This window comes from Liolophura sinensis, chromosome 2 (assembly GCF_032854445.1).
Source record: "Liolophura sinensis isolate JHLJ2023 chromosome 2, CUHK_Ljap_v2, whole genome shotgun sequence".
Taxonomy (NCBI): domain Eukaryota; kingdom Metazoa; phylum Mollusca; class Polyplacophora; order Chitonida; family Chitonidae; genus Liolophura; species Liolophura sinensis.
The window spans coordinates 3,320,340-3,341,784 of record NC_088296.1 but is presented as its reverse complement, the minus strand read 5'-3'; the positions used below and the strand labels follow the sequence as shown (position 1 = coordinate 3,341,784).

The window sequence follows — 21,445 nt, the reverse complement described above, 5'->3', positions numbered from 1 at the left end:
TCTCAGCCTCTCCCATGGTCCGCCTTATTCCTGTTACATGGGGGAGTGGCAAGGAAACTTGGAACTGATTCCTGTTGCAGCTTGCCTTCTCTCCCTGTTTGGCTGTAGTGGGCTGCTCCTGAAGACCTTCAGTGTTTGAATTTCTTAGTGCTTGGCCATCAATCGGAGCCAGCTAGTTTTATGGTGTAGGATGACGGACTAAACCACAGGGGTACCTACTCCCGCAACTTTTCTCTGCTGTTCTCCACAAGGTTTTACTCTCTCTAAGGTGTTGATACCACAGGACCGACCGCCCATCACATGCAGTAACAGAATGGCTTCTTACCTGTTACAACAACACTGACAGAAAATTTGTGTCCCGCCTTGTATGAAAGTTATGGCTGGCCTGTGAAAGAAGTTTCCTGCTCCATGATGTGGTCATGGATTGCTGATTAAAGTTGTTGTGTGTTAACAACTACTCCACGGCCTGCGGGTTTATTACAGAAACCATCTGGGATTTCCTATTTCAGGCCAGGGCCAGATTTACCTCACCTTCAGTGTCCGCTTTTAGGCAGCGAAAAGGAATTTGCTCTGTCTTATCTCGGAATCTTATAGAAAAGTTCCATCCCTAAAGTGGATTCAACCGAGTAGGAATTAACTTGGTTTTCGTTTTGTGATTTAATTTTTTTTTTTTTTTGGTATTATTATTCTTGTGTTTTCCCATTGAGTGATTCAGTTTGATGCCTTTGCACTGTGCAGTGTATTATGGTTGTCAAGCTTTCTGGATTATTATCGTAGTTTGATTCCTGGATTTCATCTGGCTGGAGTTTGGATTATTGGTTGAGGGCATACTGCTCTTACTCAGGGATAATGGCCTGCCCTGACCATTAATCTGGCACTTTCCCCACATATCTGCGTCTTTCTGTGTCCGTTTTCGCCCCACTCTCAGGCTGGAGTACTGGAAGAAAGCAGGGAGTGGGCCTCCAGACAATCCACCGTCCAGGATGTACTGTGCCTACCCCTTCTACAGGCCCTTCATGTATCTGCCCACTAAACTGGGCAATGTAAGTTCCCACACTGCTCCAACTGTACATCTATACTTACTTCATTGTGTTTACTTTCTGCTGAAAACTCGACGTCTGTTTCATTTAGAGTTCATTAGTTTGCAAAGTTAGTTATTCAGAAAAGTCTGTATCCGCCCGCTAATCTGGTCAGTGTAAGTTCCAAGCTGATCTGCCAATTATGCACGTACGCTTAGTTCTTGTCTTTATATCTTTTTAACTTTCTGTTGTACTTAAACCTGATAGCCTGTTGCGTGAGCTTTTCATTCGTATGCCAAGTTTGTCTGTCAGGCCAAAAAAAAAAAGAGAGAGAATATGGATGGTTTTCCTATAACAGTTGAAATTTTTGATGTGATGAAATGTGGAGCCCTTCATCCTGATGTCCTGATAAAGCATTGCAAATAGTGTTTGGCTCATTTTTTTTGTGCCTAATTCACTAGTCTGCACACTCGGAAAAGTCTGGTAAAGGAAATAATGCATTCCATAGGTAGGACACTGCAAGCACACAAAGCCTGTTGTCAGATCCAGAGTTTATTTATTACGCCAATACAAACCTATGGTCTTTGTTGGTGTGGTTATTAGCTGTGAAGAAATCAGCCCTACAGAAGTGTGGGTTTCATTGGTAGGAAGTTGAATAATTTATGTGAACTGACTGCTGATCTAGGGGGCAGAATTTCCTTCAGTATTTGTGGACAAAGTTTGTTACCCTTTGAATCAATCATATCAGCTGTCTGTCTGTCTGTCTACCTGTCTGGTCACTTAATCAGGCTAGAACGTTTGCTGACACAGCTGTGCTTCCAAATGCTTAGATGTGCTCCATAATAGTTGGTCACTTCTTTGACTATTTCTACTAGACATCAGAAAATGTCTCACATTCTTTGGTACAATCTTCCGTTACCAAAGTATCATTCAGTAGTATGTTGTGAAGATATTTAATAAATGTGGAATAAAAATATAATTAAAGATCCTTATTGAAACCTTAATTAAAATTTTTGCAAATGATGAACACTTCTGGAATATTTGCAGATTTTTTTGGATAAAAATCTAAAAATGACGACCAACTGAGGATCCATTTATGAGATTTTATCCCCTCATAAAATTGAAAAAACAAAACTAATTGACATGGAAAAAAGTTAATTCTTTAGACTAAATAATTTTTCATCTTGAGGAACAGTTTTTACGTCATCAATTTAATCAAGTTAGAAAGCTATTTTTCATTTCGTTGATACTTTCTGTGGTAGTCAAGTTTGCTAAAAGGGAAATTGGACACATGTATGATATATGTCTGTAAATGGGAACTATATTACATAGTATATTGTAAAGTAAATAATCAGTGAAATAAGTTGTCATTTTGGTACATCATGAACATTCGCCTTGATCAGAGCACATACTCATGTGACACTTCATGTCAAAGTCCATCATTAGAGTGGTGGAAGAATCGCCTTGATCAGAGCATCTGCACGATTTAAGTTCATCTTGTCTATCTTAATTATTGTGTCACAAAATTACATGTAGTTAAATTTGTCCTGGGAAAACAAAAGGTACCCACATTTTCAGGTCGTCGTTCCTCGAAAAATATTCTTGTGAGGTGGTTATGCTGATGTGTACTTCAGAAAGATAAAGAAAGCACTGCTTCCAGTGAGAGAATCTGATAGGGCAAGCAAATAATGTGACAGAATTTTTATGCGTAATTTGGGGAAAAAACTTAGAAGCTGTAATCGATGAAAACCCTGACTGATATAGGTGTTACAATATGTATTATATGCTAGCCTCACTCCATCTGTAGACATATACTCTTGTGAGTATTACAGTAGACTTCTTGTCTGAAGGTTGATTAAGCTGACATAGAGCAGACCCCAGGGATTAAAAGTTCACCCCCCACGGGCTGCTGGCCCCAAGGGTAACCTGACCCCACCGGAAACTACCAACAAGCCTGATAGCAAGATAGATTAATATTAGAACAATTATTTTTTAGCGATTTTATCGTCGAAACAGACAGAGCTACATTTGGCAGCATTCTTGTGGTTTGTACACATTTACTATCTTAAAACCACTGGTTGTGTAACTGTCAGTCATGGAGCAAAATATACTCATACGAAATTTTATATTTGTAAAGCCTTTCTTCTGTCTTTCACCCTGTGTTTATTCCTCATCTTCATGGTACTGAGCTATCTACATTCCATAAATATTTATTATTTTAGCACAGCCTGGATCTCTGTCATAGGGTAACTAAATTTCTAGAAGTTACCTACCAGTGGAGATGTTTTTATTGTGTATTGCTCAGGCATATTTACATTTGTTCTTCTATAATTTTGTGTTTTATATATGTTTACAGGTCCACATTTCCTTGTGTGTGATGTTTTTTTTCTGTGAATGTACACATGTGTCTGTTTTCACACACTCTTGTGTATTTGTAACTTGCGTACTTAGTTTTGTGTTTTTGTGTGTATTTCCAGGTGTATTCACAGAACCCTGATGAATATGGGCAGGACTTGCCGCGGTACCCTTCCCCCAAGTCAGGGCTGTACGGCGGTGAACCCTCATATTACACGGGTGAGTTTACAACTTTCCAACATTCCTCTCTCTTACTCTCCTGTAGTATTTTAAATGACCTGAAGGTTGACCCCCATAAAAGAGGCAAATAAATAACATAAAATATTACCGTTAATGTTAAAAATTACATTTTTTTCTGGTAGAACATCTTCTTAGATTCCAAACAAACTTGAAAGCACCTTTCTTCAGGATAAGAAAAAATATTCCTCTCTCTGACTTGTGTAGTATGGTAAAAGACCTGAAAGTTCATCATTAAATATTACTTTTGGTGGTGAAAATCTACCTTTCAAACAGTCTCAGAATACCTTTTTTCAGAATCTGTCTCTGACTTTCCCCAATCTTTTGTTAGAGGAAAGTAAAAATCCCCAAATATTTGTCAGCGGTGAAAATGATATTTTCCTGCTAGAACGTCTTCTTACCTTCTGAAAACAACTCTGAAAACTTTTCTCAGAATCAAACAAAAGTCAGCAACTCAGTCCTAAGTGAAATGTTAATCTATTTGCCATATGTGGAGAAGACAAAACCTGCAATAAGTACACGTTACACATTTTGTACATTCTCTTCAGGAAAATAAAATCTTGACATTTTTAATCAAAGATGAAAACAATATGCATATATATGTATATGTATGGCTGGTTTTGATCAAGCCTACCTGTCAAAGCTACGTCTCAAGTCAGCTTATTCCCTATTTTTTCTCAACCTTTTCCCATGTTAAAGACCAACTTTAAGTGCAATTTAGGGACATTTTGAAGTTGATTTTGGAGACAAAACTACATTGGTTGGAATTGCCAATTTCAGCACTTCGTGAAAAGTGTAATTTTTCTGTGTTCTACACAGAATAATGACTTCAGAATATGCTTGAATAAACACCTTGCAAACATGCGAAAAGTACCTTCTGTTACAGGAAACTCTGAGTAAATAGTTGTCTCAAAGCAGCTTTCATTCCTGAAAAACACTTAGGAGTATGTCTTTATCGCAGAGGCATTTGCAAGTGGTTCAAAATGTCTTGTGCAAAAATATATTTAGTGGAGTAAAAAAAAAAATTTGATGAAATCGTTGAATGGTCCATAATTTTGAAAGCATAATTCAGACCTCTAATACCCTAATTCCTCAACATTTTCGTATACGAAAGAGCAACTTTCAGTGCAATTTATGCATGTTTTTATTTTTCATCTTGAAGATTTTGATTACATTGGTTGGATTGGCTCAATCAATGAATTCAAGTTTGCTCCAGTCACAAACGCTTTTGGGTATCCATATTTGTGACATTTGTTCAGATCTGCAATTTATTATGTTTATAGAGCAACAAGTAAACCGTCAAAAAAAAGCGTGATCACAGAAAATATACAGGACACATCAAAGATTGATTATACATCACCCAAACATGCTGAATCCTTAATAACCTCATTATCTTGATCTAGAACGTGAAGACTTTTTCTCTTAGTTACCCAAACTAACACACCAAACATGTCTTTTATTTCCGTTTGGGGAACCTCCTGACATTTTAGTGACACAAGTAAAATGTTACCGTGATTAAAAACTTTTTTTTTGCATTGGTGTGTTTATTTAAAGTGATTTTCAAGAAGGGTTAAACATATTATCTGCCGGACTGTTGTCACGATTATGTACACATAAAATTTGATTTATGCACGAAAACATGACATTATGCACGAAACACATTACATTCACCAGGGTTAGGCACGTCTGATGTACACTATTTGTATTTACCTGAATAGTTATAGTGACATTGAGACCCGGCTCAAAGAAATTTCATACTTTATGCATAGAGCATTTGAATGAAAACTTAACTCTTTATTTATAAAAAAAAAATCATATTTTTGTTAACCTTGCATAGTTTTGATACGGCATGTGTTGAGCCAAGTCCATTAGTTTGGGAACTGACCCAAATGGCTGTAGATACATGTATAACCCTTGTTGCTTTTGAACTTACTTGTTTGCTACAAGCCCATGTTAAGTAGTGTGATGGGGTGGATTTGTTGGAAAGAGACATTCAGGCTCAATGATTGCAAGTGAGCAGTGTTGATGATTGCAAGTGAGCAGTGTTGATGATTGCTAGTGAGCAGTGTTGTCATTGACTGTTGTGAATTTCTAGGAAACGTTGAATCTTCAGAAGGTATGAACAGTGACATTAATACCTACCGCTTTTTGAAAAGAATCTTTGGGCTTGTTTTTTATTTTGTGTCTTAGGAGTGGGCCGACACTTAATTGTCAAAGAGCAGTTAAAAACAATTGCAAATCCATTTTTTTATTTTGTCCAATTTTGATGTTTTTCCTTGTTTTTCAAGTCTTTCTCAAGATGTAAATACATCTTGAATGGGAAAGCTGTAAAGACACTGCACATTTTCCTGGAATTCAGTGACCTTGTAAAAAGATTCATTCTCCCTTTTACTTGGTGTATGGCATTAATTTTTGAAGACAAATGAATTAGAAGTGCTAAAAAAAATGACAAAATTATGAGGTGTGTTGGAGGTGGTTTCCTGTTTTTCATCCTAGTGTCCTCTGTCTCATCACAGAAAAATGCTGATTTACAAGCTAGCAAAGTCAGTCTTGATTCTTCAAGGTCCCTTGTTTAGCCCCTGGCAATGTGTCATGAAAATTGGTTCAAAATGGGGTTGTACACCAGCTGTCCTAGTTAATCTGGGTGCCTGTGTGGGTATGTACTGAGAGGAGGGGGCCTGCCCCCCCCCCCCTCCTAATCCTGCAGATGTTTCTTGTTACCCCTAGAGATATCCCTACCTCCACCCTTGTGAATACCTCATGTCTTGATACAATCTCCTCACAGGGGGATCCATTAGATCAACACCTCTGATAGGAGAACTCATACCAAGGGTCTGTCCATCTTCATTGAGATTCCCCCTGTTGCATGTTGGTGTAGATAAATGAATCCAGAAATCTGGTAGATATTCCACTTTTCATAGGCCATGAAGAAAAGTAGAACCAGTGAGACGCTGTGGACATCTGTATGTTACAATTTAAAAGCAGGTTCTAGAAATTGTCAGACTATTGCTCTGATTCCAAAACCGATCGTCTTTAAAGGTTGGCGTTTAGTTCTTGATCGTTCACGTACATAAATTGTGTATAACCTTGTTCCAGTGGCTACTCAGGGAGTAAGTTGAACAAGAAAGTATTGGAACTTTTAAAATAAAGCTGTCTATTCTACCTTCATTCTAACTTCATGCAGTAAGGCGAATTCCTAGGAGCAGGTTGCACAAAGAAGTCGTATCATTGACAAGGAAATCATGTTTTGTTGTTTCCCCATCTATCTGCAGTCGGGCGGGGGAGGAGTGGGGGGGGGGGGGTGATAAAAATTAGCAGAAGATTTGGAATGTGTGAAATTGCTTGACACTATGGCGGCTGATCAACATTCAAATCAAATTCTATGAAGTATAAGTGTTTTATTTTTAGTTTACAGCTAAAATTTGCAGAATTTTTCTGTTTCTTCTCTCGGAAAGTACAAAGAAAATACAAAAGGCATTTCAGGACATTTTTGAAAACAACCACAAAAAGTATGTAGTTTATCACAAGGAAAATATTTGAAGAAGTCTCCATTGGAGTATTGTATTGGATCTATTAGATTTGACTAATTTGACAAGTGACAAGAACAGAAACCTTTTCACAAAGAAAATTAGCTAGGGTTATGAGATCTTTGAAGGAAAAGGAAAGTTTGGTTGTACGAGAAAGTGCACTTAATACTGTGAATGACCACAGTGAGTTTGAGGACGCTGTTGTGGAGTGATATTAAAATGCCAGGGGTAGCAGGGAATCTGGGCATGGTGTGGGGACTAGTGTGTTAAGAAGCTGATGGCTTACATCTTGGCTCAAGCTGTCCCCGATTGCAGCTAAACCCCAAGTATTCTGAGCACTACCAGCCCCAAGGTCTTCACTTTGCCATTGCCTTTTTGAGAGAAGCTTTAACTGAAGTTTGTCAGATTGTCGCAGTTTGTGACCAAATGTGCGCACCATCACGCCGACTGATGGCTGTTAGGGTTTACGGACAAATTGAGCTCAGGAAAGAAAACTATACATCAAGGTGTTAGAAAATATAAACATCGAGTGCACTCAGTCGCAGGCGAACGTGGCAGTCATTGCTCAACGTATGGCCGAAATATGGTCGATGTCTTCAATATGCCCTTCTCCATTGCCGAGATGAGTGGCTTTTTTTGCTCGTTTCGACAGACTGTGGGAGATGTTGTGCAAAAACATCTTGGCGGAGTCTTCCAATTCCAATCACAGCTCGTATGGCGTAATACAAACACAGGGCTGTGCGCCTAGGTAACTGACTGGAAGATGGATCCAATCTCCAGCACATGGCCAACATGCACAGCTGGACTTCACACTCTGCTGCTGCTGATCTCCATTAGGGTTCACACTCACACAAAAAAAATCTCTGCTCCATTTTTTTGGCTACAGGATTTTTTGTTTTGTTTTAGCGCATATGAAAATTAATCTACAGCATCTTCTGTCCTATTATATGTTCGCATCTTTGAAAAAAACGTGTTAAGACATTTGTGGAATGGAATATGATGCCAAATGACAGTTGTAATTGAGGGTAGCCTGGGACTTCCTGGAGTTCTGAGAAAAGGGTTTAGTATGGAAAAGATCTTTTCAGCTGGATGGGATGCAAGTCCAGTTTGCAGCCTGAATGAAATTAATGTTATATCCAAGAGCAAATGGGATTCATTAGAAATCTAAATAAGGTTTATTGCGAAAAAAAAAAGTGTGTCCAAAATAGTGGTTTTCCTGTTATATTGTTGTAGGTTGTCCAAAATAACATTTTTTGGGGTTTTTTTTCTTCGTTATTCACAAATTTTCCTTTCTCGATTTACAGACGCGCCTCACAACACAAATGATCTGTGGTCCAACAACAACAACGGTTTGGCCTCATCAACGTCCTACCCCTCAAGTTCCACCTCACATTACACGCAGTCTTCATCATACGGCTCCATGCACCATCCCCACGATATGGTGAGTTTGGCTGTCTGTCTGTTTGTTCATCTGTCTGTCTGTCTGTCTGATGGTGTGTCCGTTTAACCTGTCTCCATGTTTGTGTTGATTCACTAAGTAGGCTTTCTTGATCAGTAATGTGTGTTTAAATAAATGTTGAGATTATGAGAAAACCAGCAGTGTGTGGTATGTCTGAATGAACAGTAGGCTGTCCTCAAGTTCTGAAGATCATTGCACTTATTTGGCCACAGCTGTCTGCAGTGTTTTGATCTAGCAGATCCACTGTGAATTTTGCCCACAGAAGTGCACTTTTAGAGGCAAATAAATGTCACAAAACATTATTTTTGGTGCTGATACAAACTTCCAGGTTTCCAGTAGAATATTGTTCCAAGCAAACCTAAAAAACACTTTTCTAAAATCAATAAAACTGTTAGAATGAGGAAAAATGGGCAAGTTAATCATGGACAAAATTTGTGGTCATTAAGGGTAATAAAAGACATAGATGCTCGAAATAAACTATGACTTCATATGTAGGTTCGAATATGTCCACAGTTTGTGGATGTCTCCTTCATGTTTATTGCATTGAACTGTTCTTATATTCCCTACCTTATCACCCCTCATTGCCCCCCCCCCCCCCACCCCTCTCATTTTTTCTCTGACAAGAGACATTGGAGTTAAGACATTGAAACTGACCAGCTTGTGAATTACCTCACTGACTACACTACATGTACCATCTTCTTTGTCAGACAGGCTAATCATCACAAGAGCCCAACATCTCCTACTGACAGTCCCTAATTACCTTGTAATCCAATTAACCCCATCTGTAGGTCGTTAAGAGTGTCATTAGGGCTCATTTTTGGAGGGGTGGGGGTCTATAGAGGATGGCTTCCCAGTGCAGATTTATGTGTTTTTGATCCCTCAGTAGCTGATTTCATCCAGCTGAAATTCAGACACATTGAAAAGGTGGACAGAATTTTAGTGTTTAGATCCACAATAAGGGGTAAAATCATATGTCATGTTTTGTAGAGTTGGCACCATAGGTAACAACAGTGTATGCAAATAGATTTTTATTCGTCTCTATACATAGCATATTGGCTTGCCACCATGGTCAAAAAAGGTACCTCGGTAATGGTAATGCAGATCAACCAAGTTTAGCAGAGATGAACTTTAAATTAAAAAAGAAGTGGTCCTACATGCAGTTGGCTCCCATCACACAAACAGTGTAAAGAAAAAGTTGAAGTTTGTTGGGCCTAAATATGAATGCATCCATCTGGTGAGATGTTTAGGTACTTTCTACAGTGTGGCACAATCATTTCTGGTTTGGATGGATTTTCAAAATCCGTTCTAATCCCATATGTTGTTGTGTAGGTTTTGTTACACCACTGTGGGGCCATGTTTGCACTTTTCCACTGTCAGGACACTGTCATTGTATTGGCAGAATGGCTGAGGGATTTCACAGATTAGAAAGGGAAGCTGAGTCCTGAAGCTGGCAGAGTTAAGGCATATCACCCATGGGACTGAAGGGTAGAGGATTAAAAGTGACCAAATCTCTGTTCAGGTTTCACTTCTCCCCCCCCCACCATTCCACCACTCCCTCCCTCCCCTGGTCTCCTGATGGGAACCAGCTGGCTTGTCTGTCACTGGATGCTCTGCCTGGGACTGTCCAAAGGCAGACCTTTCTCTTTAGGAGAGACTGCTTACTTCCTGTGACTATCTGGCCTAACTTGCTTTTGGGCACAGTTTAATGACTTTACCACATCTCCCATATGAACTGATCCCTGTTACCCTGCATAGTGCTACATTCTAAACAGCACACTTACATCTCCTTCTGTCTTCTGTGGTCTCCTCCACTTTCCACAAAATGGCTGCAACTGGACTGGCATAAAGTCATAATCGTTCACTGGCTTGTTACCTTCGCCATTTTGTACTCTATGTCCGCAGGATAACTTTATCAAGTATTTTTGTTGTAAAGGCATTGATTTGACTCGTGTCTTCACTACAGTGCCATCACTTTGTCAGTATTAGAATTCTTGAGAAAAATCAACTCAAGGGCTTTGTGTTGACATTTGACCCTTGTGTTTGGACTAATTTCTTTCAAAACTTAAGGCAGCGCCATATCTGGGGGTGGGGGGTGGGGGAGAGAAATGATTTGTTTGACTGAAGGAGGCAACTGCCAAGGTGTTCGAGCTTCTAAAGTATATTGTACGTGGAAAAATACTATTAAACATGACTTTTAAGTATTACATTTACTGGAAGTTTTCTTGGTGTTTTGACATTCCAGGGCCTATATCTGTCTGAACTTTATCAGAACACGTATTTGCTCAAAAAACATGAATTTGTGACCGATTTGATGGTATGTAGGTGTATACGGGTTTATGTTCTGGCTTTGGAGGTAGTGTTAGTCAGTTGCGTTTTGCCAGATTTTGACTTTGCTTAGTCCCCCCATGGACATTACTGAAACTGTTGGCAGTTTTGTTGATGCCAGATTTCCAGTTTTCTTTCCTCTGATGTTTTTCGTGCTGATGGTGATTTATTAATCTGTTGTTGAATTAAATCCTTATTAAGTTTTGTTTGTAATGTATACTATTCTTGAATTGAAATTGATTTTAAAAATATTTCGTTTTTTGAAAAGTCACCTTTGTTTTGATAATAAACCTAGTATTAAATGTGTCATGAACTTTTAAATTTTCATTGCCTAATTTGCATACTATCCCATTTCTGATTTACATATAACTTTGTTAATTCTCTTCTCTTTGGTCATTACATGTATCTAAGTATTTATGAAGATAAATGTAAATACATATTGATTTCAGGTGCAAAAGTAGATAAAAGCCATTCGTGCCAAGACATTAAAAAAGTTGATTTCATGGAATTCACTTTTTTGCTGAATTTGCATTTTCATGTCCAACTCGCATTAGTTACACCTATCTTCATATAACTGCATTCCTAAATACAGGAAGAGAGTACAACATTTAATTTAATTTAAAATTGAAATGGATTTGTCTGCTTAGCACCTGAACTCTTCGTATCAGTTGGTGAATAACTGTACCTTAACCCGATGTCTAATTGTTGAATAATCATGTTAACATTGTCACACACAATTCTTGATTGGTCAACCCCTGTCCTGATCGGCCTGTGTTTGTGTTTTCCAGGGCTACTCGACCTTATCACCCGGTCATAATGCAATGATGACCCCAGGTCTTCCTCCTATGTCCATATTCCGGCCGGACGGTCAGTTACCGCCCTCGTCATCCGGCTACTCAAACACGTCCCCGACGGTCAATGGTTCGGAGATAATCAACAGTCGAGGATCCCAGGGCAGCTCCCAAACAGGGGATGCTCTGGGCAAAGCTTTAGCATCTGTGAGTACAGTGTGCCATGTACAAAATGATCAGTGTCTTCACCTTCATACATGGTTACTTGTGGCCTGATAGAAAAGTTCAGGGTTCCCACGGATCCTTGATGGACCTTGAAAAAGATTTTATTCTGAGACAGGAAATACATGTATACTTGATTTTCCAGTGTTAAATGTATTGGATTGTTTTTGAAATGGAACAATATGGTACATTACCAAGATAGTAACCATTAAGGATCTCCACATGAGGGTTTGTACTTTGGCCTTTAAAGAGGAGTTGAAAATAGAAGATATTAGGTCTTAGAAAGTCCGTCAAAAACTGTTACTTTGTTAAGTCGAAACCCTGAAATTGGGACCTCTAATCTTTTTTCTGTGTCTCAAGATTAGGAGCAGTAAAATTAGAACCAGTGATTTTGTGAGAAAATGAAGCAGATAATAGGTGGCATCATACTTTGTTTCATGGACACAATGAGCTGTGGTCTCAGTTTCTGAAATCAGGGCCCCAGCTTGAAGTTGGCCTTTTTCTGGCTACTAGAATGAATCGCAATACCCTGATTATTCAGGATTTTTGTGTTAATTTGACCAAAATCAGCACATAAGTGTCAAATAGGAGTTTTTCACTTAAATAGAAGAAATAAATCATTATGGCAATGCTTCAGCTATATGGGAGCAAGAACATGCAAGAAAGTCTTTATATCCAATGGTTGTGTGATAAATGTGATGTTGTTGTTGTTTCAGATTTATCCAGCTGAACACACCAGTAGTAGCTATGGTTCAAATCCAACAACACCTGTATCTTCTCCACCGCCCATGACAGGTATGCCCAAAACATAGTTCCACATTGCCCAAGGCTCAGTCAGCACACTGCATAACTGCAAAATATAGCTCTACCTTGACCAGAATATAGCAACACAGTGCCCAGAATTTAGCAACACACTAATAAAAAAATCAGCACTAGCAATACAGCAAAAGCATGTAAATATCATTTCGTTAAGTTCACCTGAAGTAGTTTAGGCCTGTACTGTGGGGTCTGTTGTTCATTCCTATCTATGTGGTGAGTTGTTCTGAACAAACTTGTAAGGTATTAAGTATTGCCAGAGAACAAGAAATAAGCGGCGAGAAAGTTATACCATGTGTTCTTTTTTTGTCATGTTCCGTATCACACTGGAAATACTGATAACATTGTCTTGTCTCTGTTTGTCTTGTTCAGTATCACACTGGAAATACTGATAACATTGTCTTGTCTCTGTTTGTCTTGTTCAGTATCACACTGGAAATATTGATAACATTTTCTTGTCTCTTTTTGTCTTCTGAGCAGGTCCCGGAACATGGAACAGACCGACTACACAAAGCACTACCTCACCATTTGAAAGTCACCTTCAATCCTTGGTGAGTGCCCCAGGCCAGAGCGTGAGTGTGACACCAGTACATTTCGGGGGACCACTAACTCTGTAGCGATACTAACACTGTGTCTGGGACCTCTAGGCCTAAAGGGATAATAACACTTTGACACCCGTGAATTTTGAGACCACTAAATGGGAATGTGATACTACTAACACTGTTACATTGAGGGATCAGCTTTTTAAGCATTATCATGCAAAATCTGTAGTGTTACAATTTCTTGGTGATGTAGGCAGTTGGTCCAAGAAAATAAAAAGGTAATAGTGCATCTTATACATTTGATGACTACTAACACTAACACAAACCCCAGTACCTACAGTACGCGAAGTTGGAAACACGGGATCCACCCCGAGTTGGGCCATAACAAAGATTTAAAAAAAACAAAAAAAAAAACAGACTTGTTGCTACTTGGCTTGGCACTCAGCGCAGGGAGGTTAGAGCAAGGAAACAGGACTGGTTGGTCCGGTGTCAGTATAATGCAACTGGGTGGGGTGTCATGTCTGGTGTCTTTGGCATGATACTTCAGTGACGGCTGCTCATTCGTGGCATGAACGCACTCTGCCACAACATGGTATATGTAGACGCACCCAGTGACTCCTCCTCCTACCTCCACTTATGTACATGATACTGGTGGTACAAGCACTGACCACTGATACTTGCAACCCTAGTATGAGGCACGACTGACACATAGTATAGAGCAATAGTGTGTGGCCATCCAGAAATGCAGCAGTGTTTTGTATTGCCGAAATTTACCAAAAATGCGGCAGTGTTTTGTACTGCCGAAATTTACCAGGAATGCAGCAGTGTTTTGTACTGCCGAAATTTACCAAAAATGCGGCAGTGTTTTGTACTGCCGAAATTTACCAGGAATGCAGCAGTGTTTTGTACTGCCGAAATTTACCAGAAATGCAGCAGTGTTTTGTACTGCCGAAATTTACCAAAAATGCGGCAGTGTTTTGTACTGCCGAAATTTACCAGGAATGCAGCAGTGTTTTGTACACCTAAAATTTACCAGGAATGCAGCAGTGTTTTGTACACCTAAAATTTACCAGGTTGATATGTCAATGCAAGTGCCAGGATTTATTAAAAATGTCTACGTTGAACCCTGCAAACTGTTCATTTCTGGCTGAGACAAATGTTATTGCGGATTGTTTCTGGTTAAGGCCACACTATTGCTGGCGCTACGCTGCTAGTGTATTACTGGAAGTGTTTAGTTTGTTTCTGGTTAAGGCCACACTATTGCTGGCGCTACGCTGCTAGTGTATTACTGGAAGTGTTTAGTTTGTTTCTGGTTAAGGCCACACTATTGCTGGCGCTACGCTGCTAGTGTGTTACTGGAAGTGTTTAGTTTGTTTCTGGTTAAGGCCACACTATTGCTGGCGCTACGCTACTAGTGTATTACTGGAAGTGTTTAGTTCGGCGTTATGGAATGGTACATGTACACTCTAATTTGACGGTGCTGCAGTCATCGTACCAAACCCCTTTCTGTTAAGGTAAAGGATTATAGGTTCTAGGTTTATCTGTTTTGCTTTCCTATTCTCATGTGCATGGATTGGTTTGTTCTTTTTTTGTCTGTGGTTAAAAAAAGAAAAAGATAGATTGTGTTTCATCCATGAATGTGTGATTTATCCCTTCTATTGGCCTGGGTTGACCTTTGGTTGTTTCTTGACCTCTAGCAATCTCAGTTTGAGGCTCGACTGGAGGATGCTGTCCACATACTTCAGCATGACTCCAAGGACGTAACCATGGTAACCATGACACCTGCTTAACCACCCCACTTCCCACCCCACAATAACTTGCCCTTCAGCATGGCTTTTTTTCCCCAGTATGTTGTCTTTATTTTTTGGGGGGGGGGGGGGGGTATTCATTTAGACACAATATAACGTGGTGTCCTCATACCTCGTATCACATTCCGTGTCACATTTAGCTCTTGTTTGTACACTACTGGAAGTTTTCCCCACATCATCTTGGATAAAGTTTAGACTGCGGTCAGTATACACAATAAAAAAAATCTCTGAGCAAATGTTTTGCACCAGTGGCAAGGTTCTAATGAAGGACAAAATGACAACCAACTTGAGGCTTGCTACCTTGTACATTTCACTTTTCACTCTAACACTATGTAACCTACACTTTGTACACAAGACCTTTGGGTGTTGGGTCAGGATCATAGGCTAAGTTAATTGTAACTAGCATGGAAACATAAGTCATTGCCAATGTTCGGATAAATAGATGGTAATTAAGATAGATTTAACCAGAATTTGAAGATTTTCTCTTCTGTTTTTCCTATCTTCCATGTTGTCAGAATGGGGTGGCTGAAAGACACTTGAGACTAAAAGCTAAACTTCTGTAATTCTTTAACCTTTTCACATTTTTGCATTGAGTTTATTCACAGATATCCTGAAGGCATTATTGTGTGTTAACTGATAAAATTACACTTTTTGTGAAGCCTTGAAACTGGGCAATACTACCAATGTAGTTTTGTTTCCAAGTGGAAAAAAGTTGAGGAATTACTGTACAATGGCAATGTGTTCCTGCAATGGTAGGCTAAGCCTTCCAGGACATTTTGTGTCTTTTTGTGGTTGTTTCCAGGATAAGTGCTTTCAACTTAGCCTAGGATAACTTTCTGGCACAGGGCCCTGGTCTTTGGGTATAACTTTGCAGATTTTCTCTCTAGGTGTTGGGTGTTCTAGGCTTCAAGGGCAGATTTCTCTCTAGGTGTTGGGTGTTCTAGGCTTCAAGGGCAGATTCCACAAAGTCATTTCTAACTTCAAAATCAAAAATTTTGAAATATGAAACTAAAGCTTTATTTTCGACTTCAGAAGTTGAAATTTTGGTCAGCTCATCAGTACTACGAAGAATTAAACGTTGTGAAGAGGTTTTACATTTTGATTCAAGTCACAAAGAACTTTGTGGAATTTTACCCAGGTGGAGGTGTTTTATTGATTTGTTAAGTTTTGTAATTTAATCTAAATCTCCTATAATTTGATTTTAAATTATGTATGAAAGAAATTGACATGATAAAAAGCTGAATTCATAGAGTCAGAACTCAATAAAGTTGTGTTGTGTGAATACAGAGATTTTCATTGTTTGCTGCAAATAAAACAAAAGAGGGCAAATGTTACTGTTATTTGACAAGTTGTCTTTTGACCTTGATCTGTCCTTGATGAATGAAATCCTCCAATAAATTTGAAAAGTTTGAAACAACGACATGTTTCTTGAAGACGAAAAACGAAAAAGAAAAACTGTGATTCTAATGGTCAATCGCCATGATATGGGTGAAATTGTGGGGACGTCATGTCAAGAAATAATCATTCATTCTAACGGACAGTTGAGTTGTTTTAATTGGTCTTTCCTAATTTTTTTTTTTTTTTTTTTTCTTACAGCAAAGTCGGATGGAAGAGAGACTGGACGATGCTATACATGTTTTACGCAATCACGCGGAGGGTCAGATGCCTGGCCTCCCTAGCCATCCCACAATACCCGGCATGATGCCGCCACATTCCAATGGAATTATGGGTAACATGAGTGGCTACCCGGGAATGGGCATGCCCAGTCACCTCGATTCTCATCTGGTAAGTGCCGTCTGATTCGTCAGTTATTATGTACTGTTGCTTTTGTTAGAACAAGAAATGAGGCTTTGTAGCATTGAGTACGTATGACAGCGCTTGTTGTTGGTGAGAAATAGAGTACAGATTTGAAGCCCGTTTCTGAAAACGTAGTGAGCTTTGATGTTGGTCATAGTCAGGTCATTGGAGACGAGTACAGATTTGAACGCATGTTCTCGTGTCAAAATTTGTCCCGGCTCAGTTTGATTCTTAAGGGTTTCATGTATAATTTTGAGTCCATGTCTTTCAGTGAATACTATAATTTTCAAATGTGAATTTCATATGTGACTTTCAGATATTGATACATTCATATTTGAAATTCATGTATTGCTATATTTTGCATGTGAATTTCATATATTAATACAATTCGTATATGGATTTCATATATTCATATGTGAATTCCGTATATTGACATATTTCATATGTGAATTTCATATATTGATACATTTCGTATTTGAAATTCATATGTTGCTATATTTTGCATGTGAATTTCATATATTAGTATAGTTCATATATGGATTTCATACATTCATATATTTCATGTATGAACATTCTGTAGATCTTGTTTACTTCCAGAAGACACAAAAATGACCTATATTCTGGCTTTAATGTGTTGACAATTTTATATAGACCCGAGCGGCTGGGGAAGAAAAAATAAAACCGGTGGCATTCAAGTAATGCGACGCGGTGAAACACTGAGACTCTGCGCCACTCTAACAACTTCACAAGACCGTGGCCGCGTTTCCTCTCCACTTCCGCTAGCGCCACCTGGTGTACATTAAGACCTGTGCCCGCTCTACTTGTGTATTGTTGACTCTGTAATAAACCCGGAGAGTTAAGCAGAAACGGTGTCCTTTCCTCTGCGGAGAACACCTTGTTCTGATTTGACGGGTAAACACGTAGTCCCTTGTGCCGGCCTTAGCCACGGACACGCACCTTTGCTTGATCTCCTCCCGTGATGGGATACATTAGTGACTTGTGTTGGTTTTACAAGGCTCTCTCAGCAGCCAACACTTTCTTGGCTCTGTTTTTTGTCCTCCCTCTTTCTCAGGGCAGATTTCCAAGTGGAGCAAAATTAGTAATATTATAATTTTTTTTTCTTAAACCTTTGCAAAAGGCACCAATGTTCTGTTACTTTTGGCCCGCTGTTAATATTATTTGTAGTGAATTAAAATAGAAGGCAAACTATGTTTTTTGTAGAAGACATCCAGTGCATTATTTGATATTTCCTGGACAGTGTGAGGCATTTTGGTTGATCATGTCAACTTGAAAATGTCTGTGGTTCTATCCCACAAGGCAATTGTAGGTGACATCTTTTGTAAATATCTGTAAATGTTGAAGCCACATATATATTTAACATGTTTTCACCATGGGAGTAGCAGACAACATGACTGGCAATTGCTGTGTGAAAAGATAATAAACTGTGCGTTTGAAATAGTTGGCAACTTTTATACAAAACGAGATGAAGTAAAATGCTTCAGTTAATTTTGTCCATGAAAAACCACTGAACATTTTGATAAGTGTTCTCTGCCAGCTTTTTGTTCCTGACTGCCAGGTTTTACTCCTTAGCTTGCTGTGATTTTACAACAACCTTTCTCAACCAGGAATGATTCTGGAGAGCACACACTGGAGCAAAGTTTTGTTGGGTTAGTCTCTCTTCAGAGTTTTGGGCTCTCCCTAACCCCACCCCACCCCACTCCATCTGTTTGGCACATGTTCTCAGCTTCACTGTACTGTAACACAGCTCTTACATATCTGCCCCTGGGGTTAACATGAAGCTCTCTTAGCCTCAGCACCCAGTTAGCGCTTTTATCTTGTTGGTATGCCGGTAATAAAATTTAGCAACAAATTTTCTGAACTCTCAGGAATATATTTGTGTATTTTTTTGTGATAAAAACATTGTGATTATTAACAGAATTTCCAAATACTGTTGCGTAACTTATTGGAGTTGAAATTCAAGTTAATGTCCATTTTATAATGAGACAAAAGTTATTTTAGTTGCTGAAGTAGACTGAAATTTCCCATCCTAGTAGAACTGCAAAATTTTTAGTAGAAATAAAACTAATTGCATTTCATCATACAGAAAAAGACATTTTGCAGACTGTAAAATTTTTGAATATACTAAAATAATTAAAATTTTAAAATTTGTACATTGTATGTAACAAAAATAGTAGAAATATGGAATAATTACATTATTACAGTACTGTTTTGAAAAAAATGTTTGCACATGGTAAAATTTTAGAGTGTGAATGGAGACATAAGGCAGCTGAGAAAGCCTGCCTGCTAGTGATCTGCCGAGCGCTAAGATGTTGTCCAGACGGTGACAACAATCTTACAAAATCTGTTTTAACTGTTGATCCAGTTTGCTACAACAGGAGAAGCTTGTATGAAGTGAAAATGTCTTAAACACTCTCTTCTGTCTCAACTTCTCTTCACTCCAAGTTCTGTGAGATTTCTCCCAGCACATGTGTGAAAAGTTGTTCTCCTTCTGGGACTGGGTCTAAGGTTGTAAAACTGTGAGACTGGGTTTTCTCCCTGGGGGTGAGGGTTTGAGTGACAGTCCCTGTGAGAGGAGGTTTCTCAGATTCCTTCACATGGATGGAGGATTAGCAAGGTGGGGGTTAGGGGATGAAGGGAGCTACATCTCTTCCTCAATACAACATGGGATTTTAAACAGGACTCGAATTAGAACTGTCTTTTTCTTCTTTGACCAAGCCTACTAGTTGAAAAAATAAAGCCAACAAGTCCAGGTAATCCTGGGTTTTTCGCATTTTCCTTTTCCTTAATTTTTTTTTTTTAAATGGAATATTTTTCATACCATTTCACAAATACAATCAGGTTTTAGATATAACAGTGTTTTGGGTTGGTGGGTGGTGAATATTTTCCACAACCATCACCAGCCCACTTTTAACAAGTTTTTTATTCATCTCTGCATATACCTGTAATTAAAAATATTGTTAAAGTGTTGTTTTTTTTTTAAAAGTAAAGTAAAACTACCCTTGTAATAGGTTGCATGACACAGTAGATAGATGGGGATTTGTCTCTCAGATGTATATTATTGACTATATGAATTTGCATGACCATTCAGCGATGATGGCAGTGATGGTTTAAAAAACGTAATACTTAAAAACCCGAGGGTAGTGAACAACCAGCCCTGACAGCTTGAAGTGTCCCGCTAATTTTTCCACCCACGTGCACATACAAGCCAGCACTCGGTAACATATCTTACAAACTTCAAACAACGTTTGTCAAAAATTACCACATGTTTACAAGCATAAGTCCAATTGAGAAATAACCACCAGAATGCGGCTTCAATATTCAAGATGGTTTTCTTTGTGTGTAGAAAATACGTACTATTTTTGTGTGTGTGTACGAACCCAGCATGCTTTTTTTTTTTGAGGTCCCCACCAATAGCATCAAAAGGACATCATTCATTTTTCTGCGAAGCCAATACATGCAAAAACCCTAATCAAAAATAGATTCCCATAAAAGAAGTTGTCTTTTCAGGTACCAAACTATTTTAAGATCATAAAAGCAAAGGGCTATATTCACTGATTCTTTTCAAGGAACCCACAGCTGAATCTAACTTTGTTATCTGTATCTTAAATATAATTACCTTTTATTGTTCAGTAAGTGGAAGAGTAGTGGAAATTTTGATTTGAAAGTAGTAGATATTGTTTTCCTTTGAGGATAGGTAATTTGCTGACATAAGAGTTAAGACTGATTTAAAAGTACTGGAGTTTCTTGAATATTTTGAGCTTTGGTATGTCATAGTTTTTTGTGTGTGTGGCAAGAAAAAGCTCGCAATCTGCCGCAGTCTCTCGCGATTGCTAGCGATGAGACAAACAGGTTTTAGGGTGAACGTTTTACCGCCTGCCTTTTTGGCGTGTTGTCAAGAAATGCGTAGGTTCTGCTTGGTTTTTATGCTGGGATGACTTGAGTAAGACCAGACGTAGCGCAGGTGCAGCCAAGCTGTTGGGAAAGCGCATTTGTTGATCACGCCTACATCCTCTCTCCGTAGCCAGTGTTTTTTAGAAACAAGGATACCTAAAGCCATACTCTACCCTCCCCTCTTTCCCCGAGCTTCCCTCTGAAATCTCCATCCTGCAGAAATCTGATCACTTATTACTCGTACTAACACGAAACAGCTTCTTCCACGGGCGAGTCAGGCTTGCAACCCTTTGCTCTTGTAAAAGGGAACCAGGGCCAGGTTGTTGCAAAGTGCGTTAGCTAATGCCAGTAGTAAGTCATATGTATTGTGTGTTTATAATTTCTAACAAAACCCAGCAATCGATGCAGCTGTGCAGAGACCAAATGAACGTTTGGCCAGAGACCAAATGAATAGCATCAGATTTAGCTTGTCTTTAATATACTGTTACACAATTATTTTTGACCAAGTACAAAACTGAAGACTTTGCGAAGAAGTTAGATCTTAGAACATTGTTGAATGACTGGACTTCTTGGTTTAATTGCTGAAGCAAACCTGTGTTGGTTTTTGTGACAGAAGTTGTGGATTTCCTAGAAAG

General features: G+C 38.8%; 1 protein-coding gene across 11 annotated transcripts in view; it reads left to right on the top strand.

Annotated features, from left to right (window-relative positions):
* LOC135462775 (transcription factor 12-like) overlaps positions 1–21,445 on the top strand; it is a 123,077-nt gene that overhangs the window by 90,187 nt on the left and 11,445 nt on the right. For 7 of the 11 annotated variants that reach the window (XM_064740026.1, XM_064740021.1, XM_064740024.1 and 4 more), the window contains exons 9-15: positions 3,497–3,593; positions 8,443–8,579; positions 10,840–10,911; positions 11,711–11,920; positions 12,652–12,730; positions 13,232–13,323; positions 16,698–16,886. In XM_064740026.1, the coding sequence (XP_064596096.1) occupies positions 3,497–3,593; positions 8,443–8,579; positions 10,840–10,911; positions 11,711–11,920; positions 12,652–12,730; positions 13,232–13,323; positions 16,698–16,886 (876 nt within the window). The remainder of the gene's footprint in view (positions 1–3,496; positions 3,594–8,442; positions 8,580–10,839; positions 10,912–11,710; positions 11,921–12,651; positions 12,731–13,231; positions 13,324–16,697; positions 16,887–21,445) is intronic. The other 4 variants (XM_064740031.1, XM_064740025.1, XM_064740030.1 and 1 more) reach the window with 2 other exon arrangements.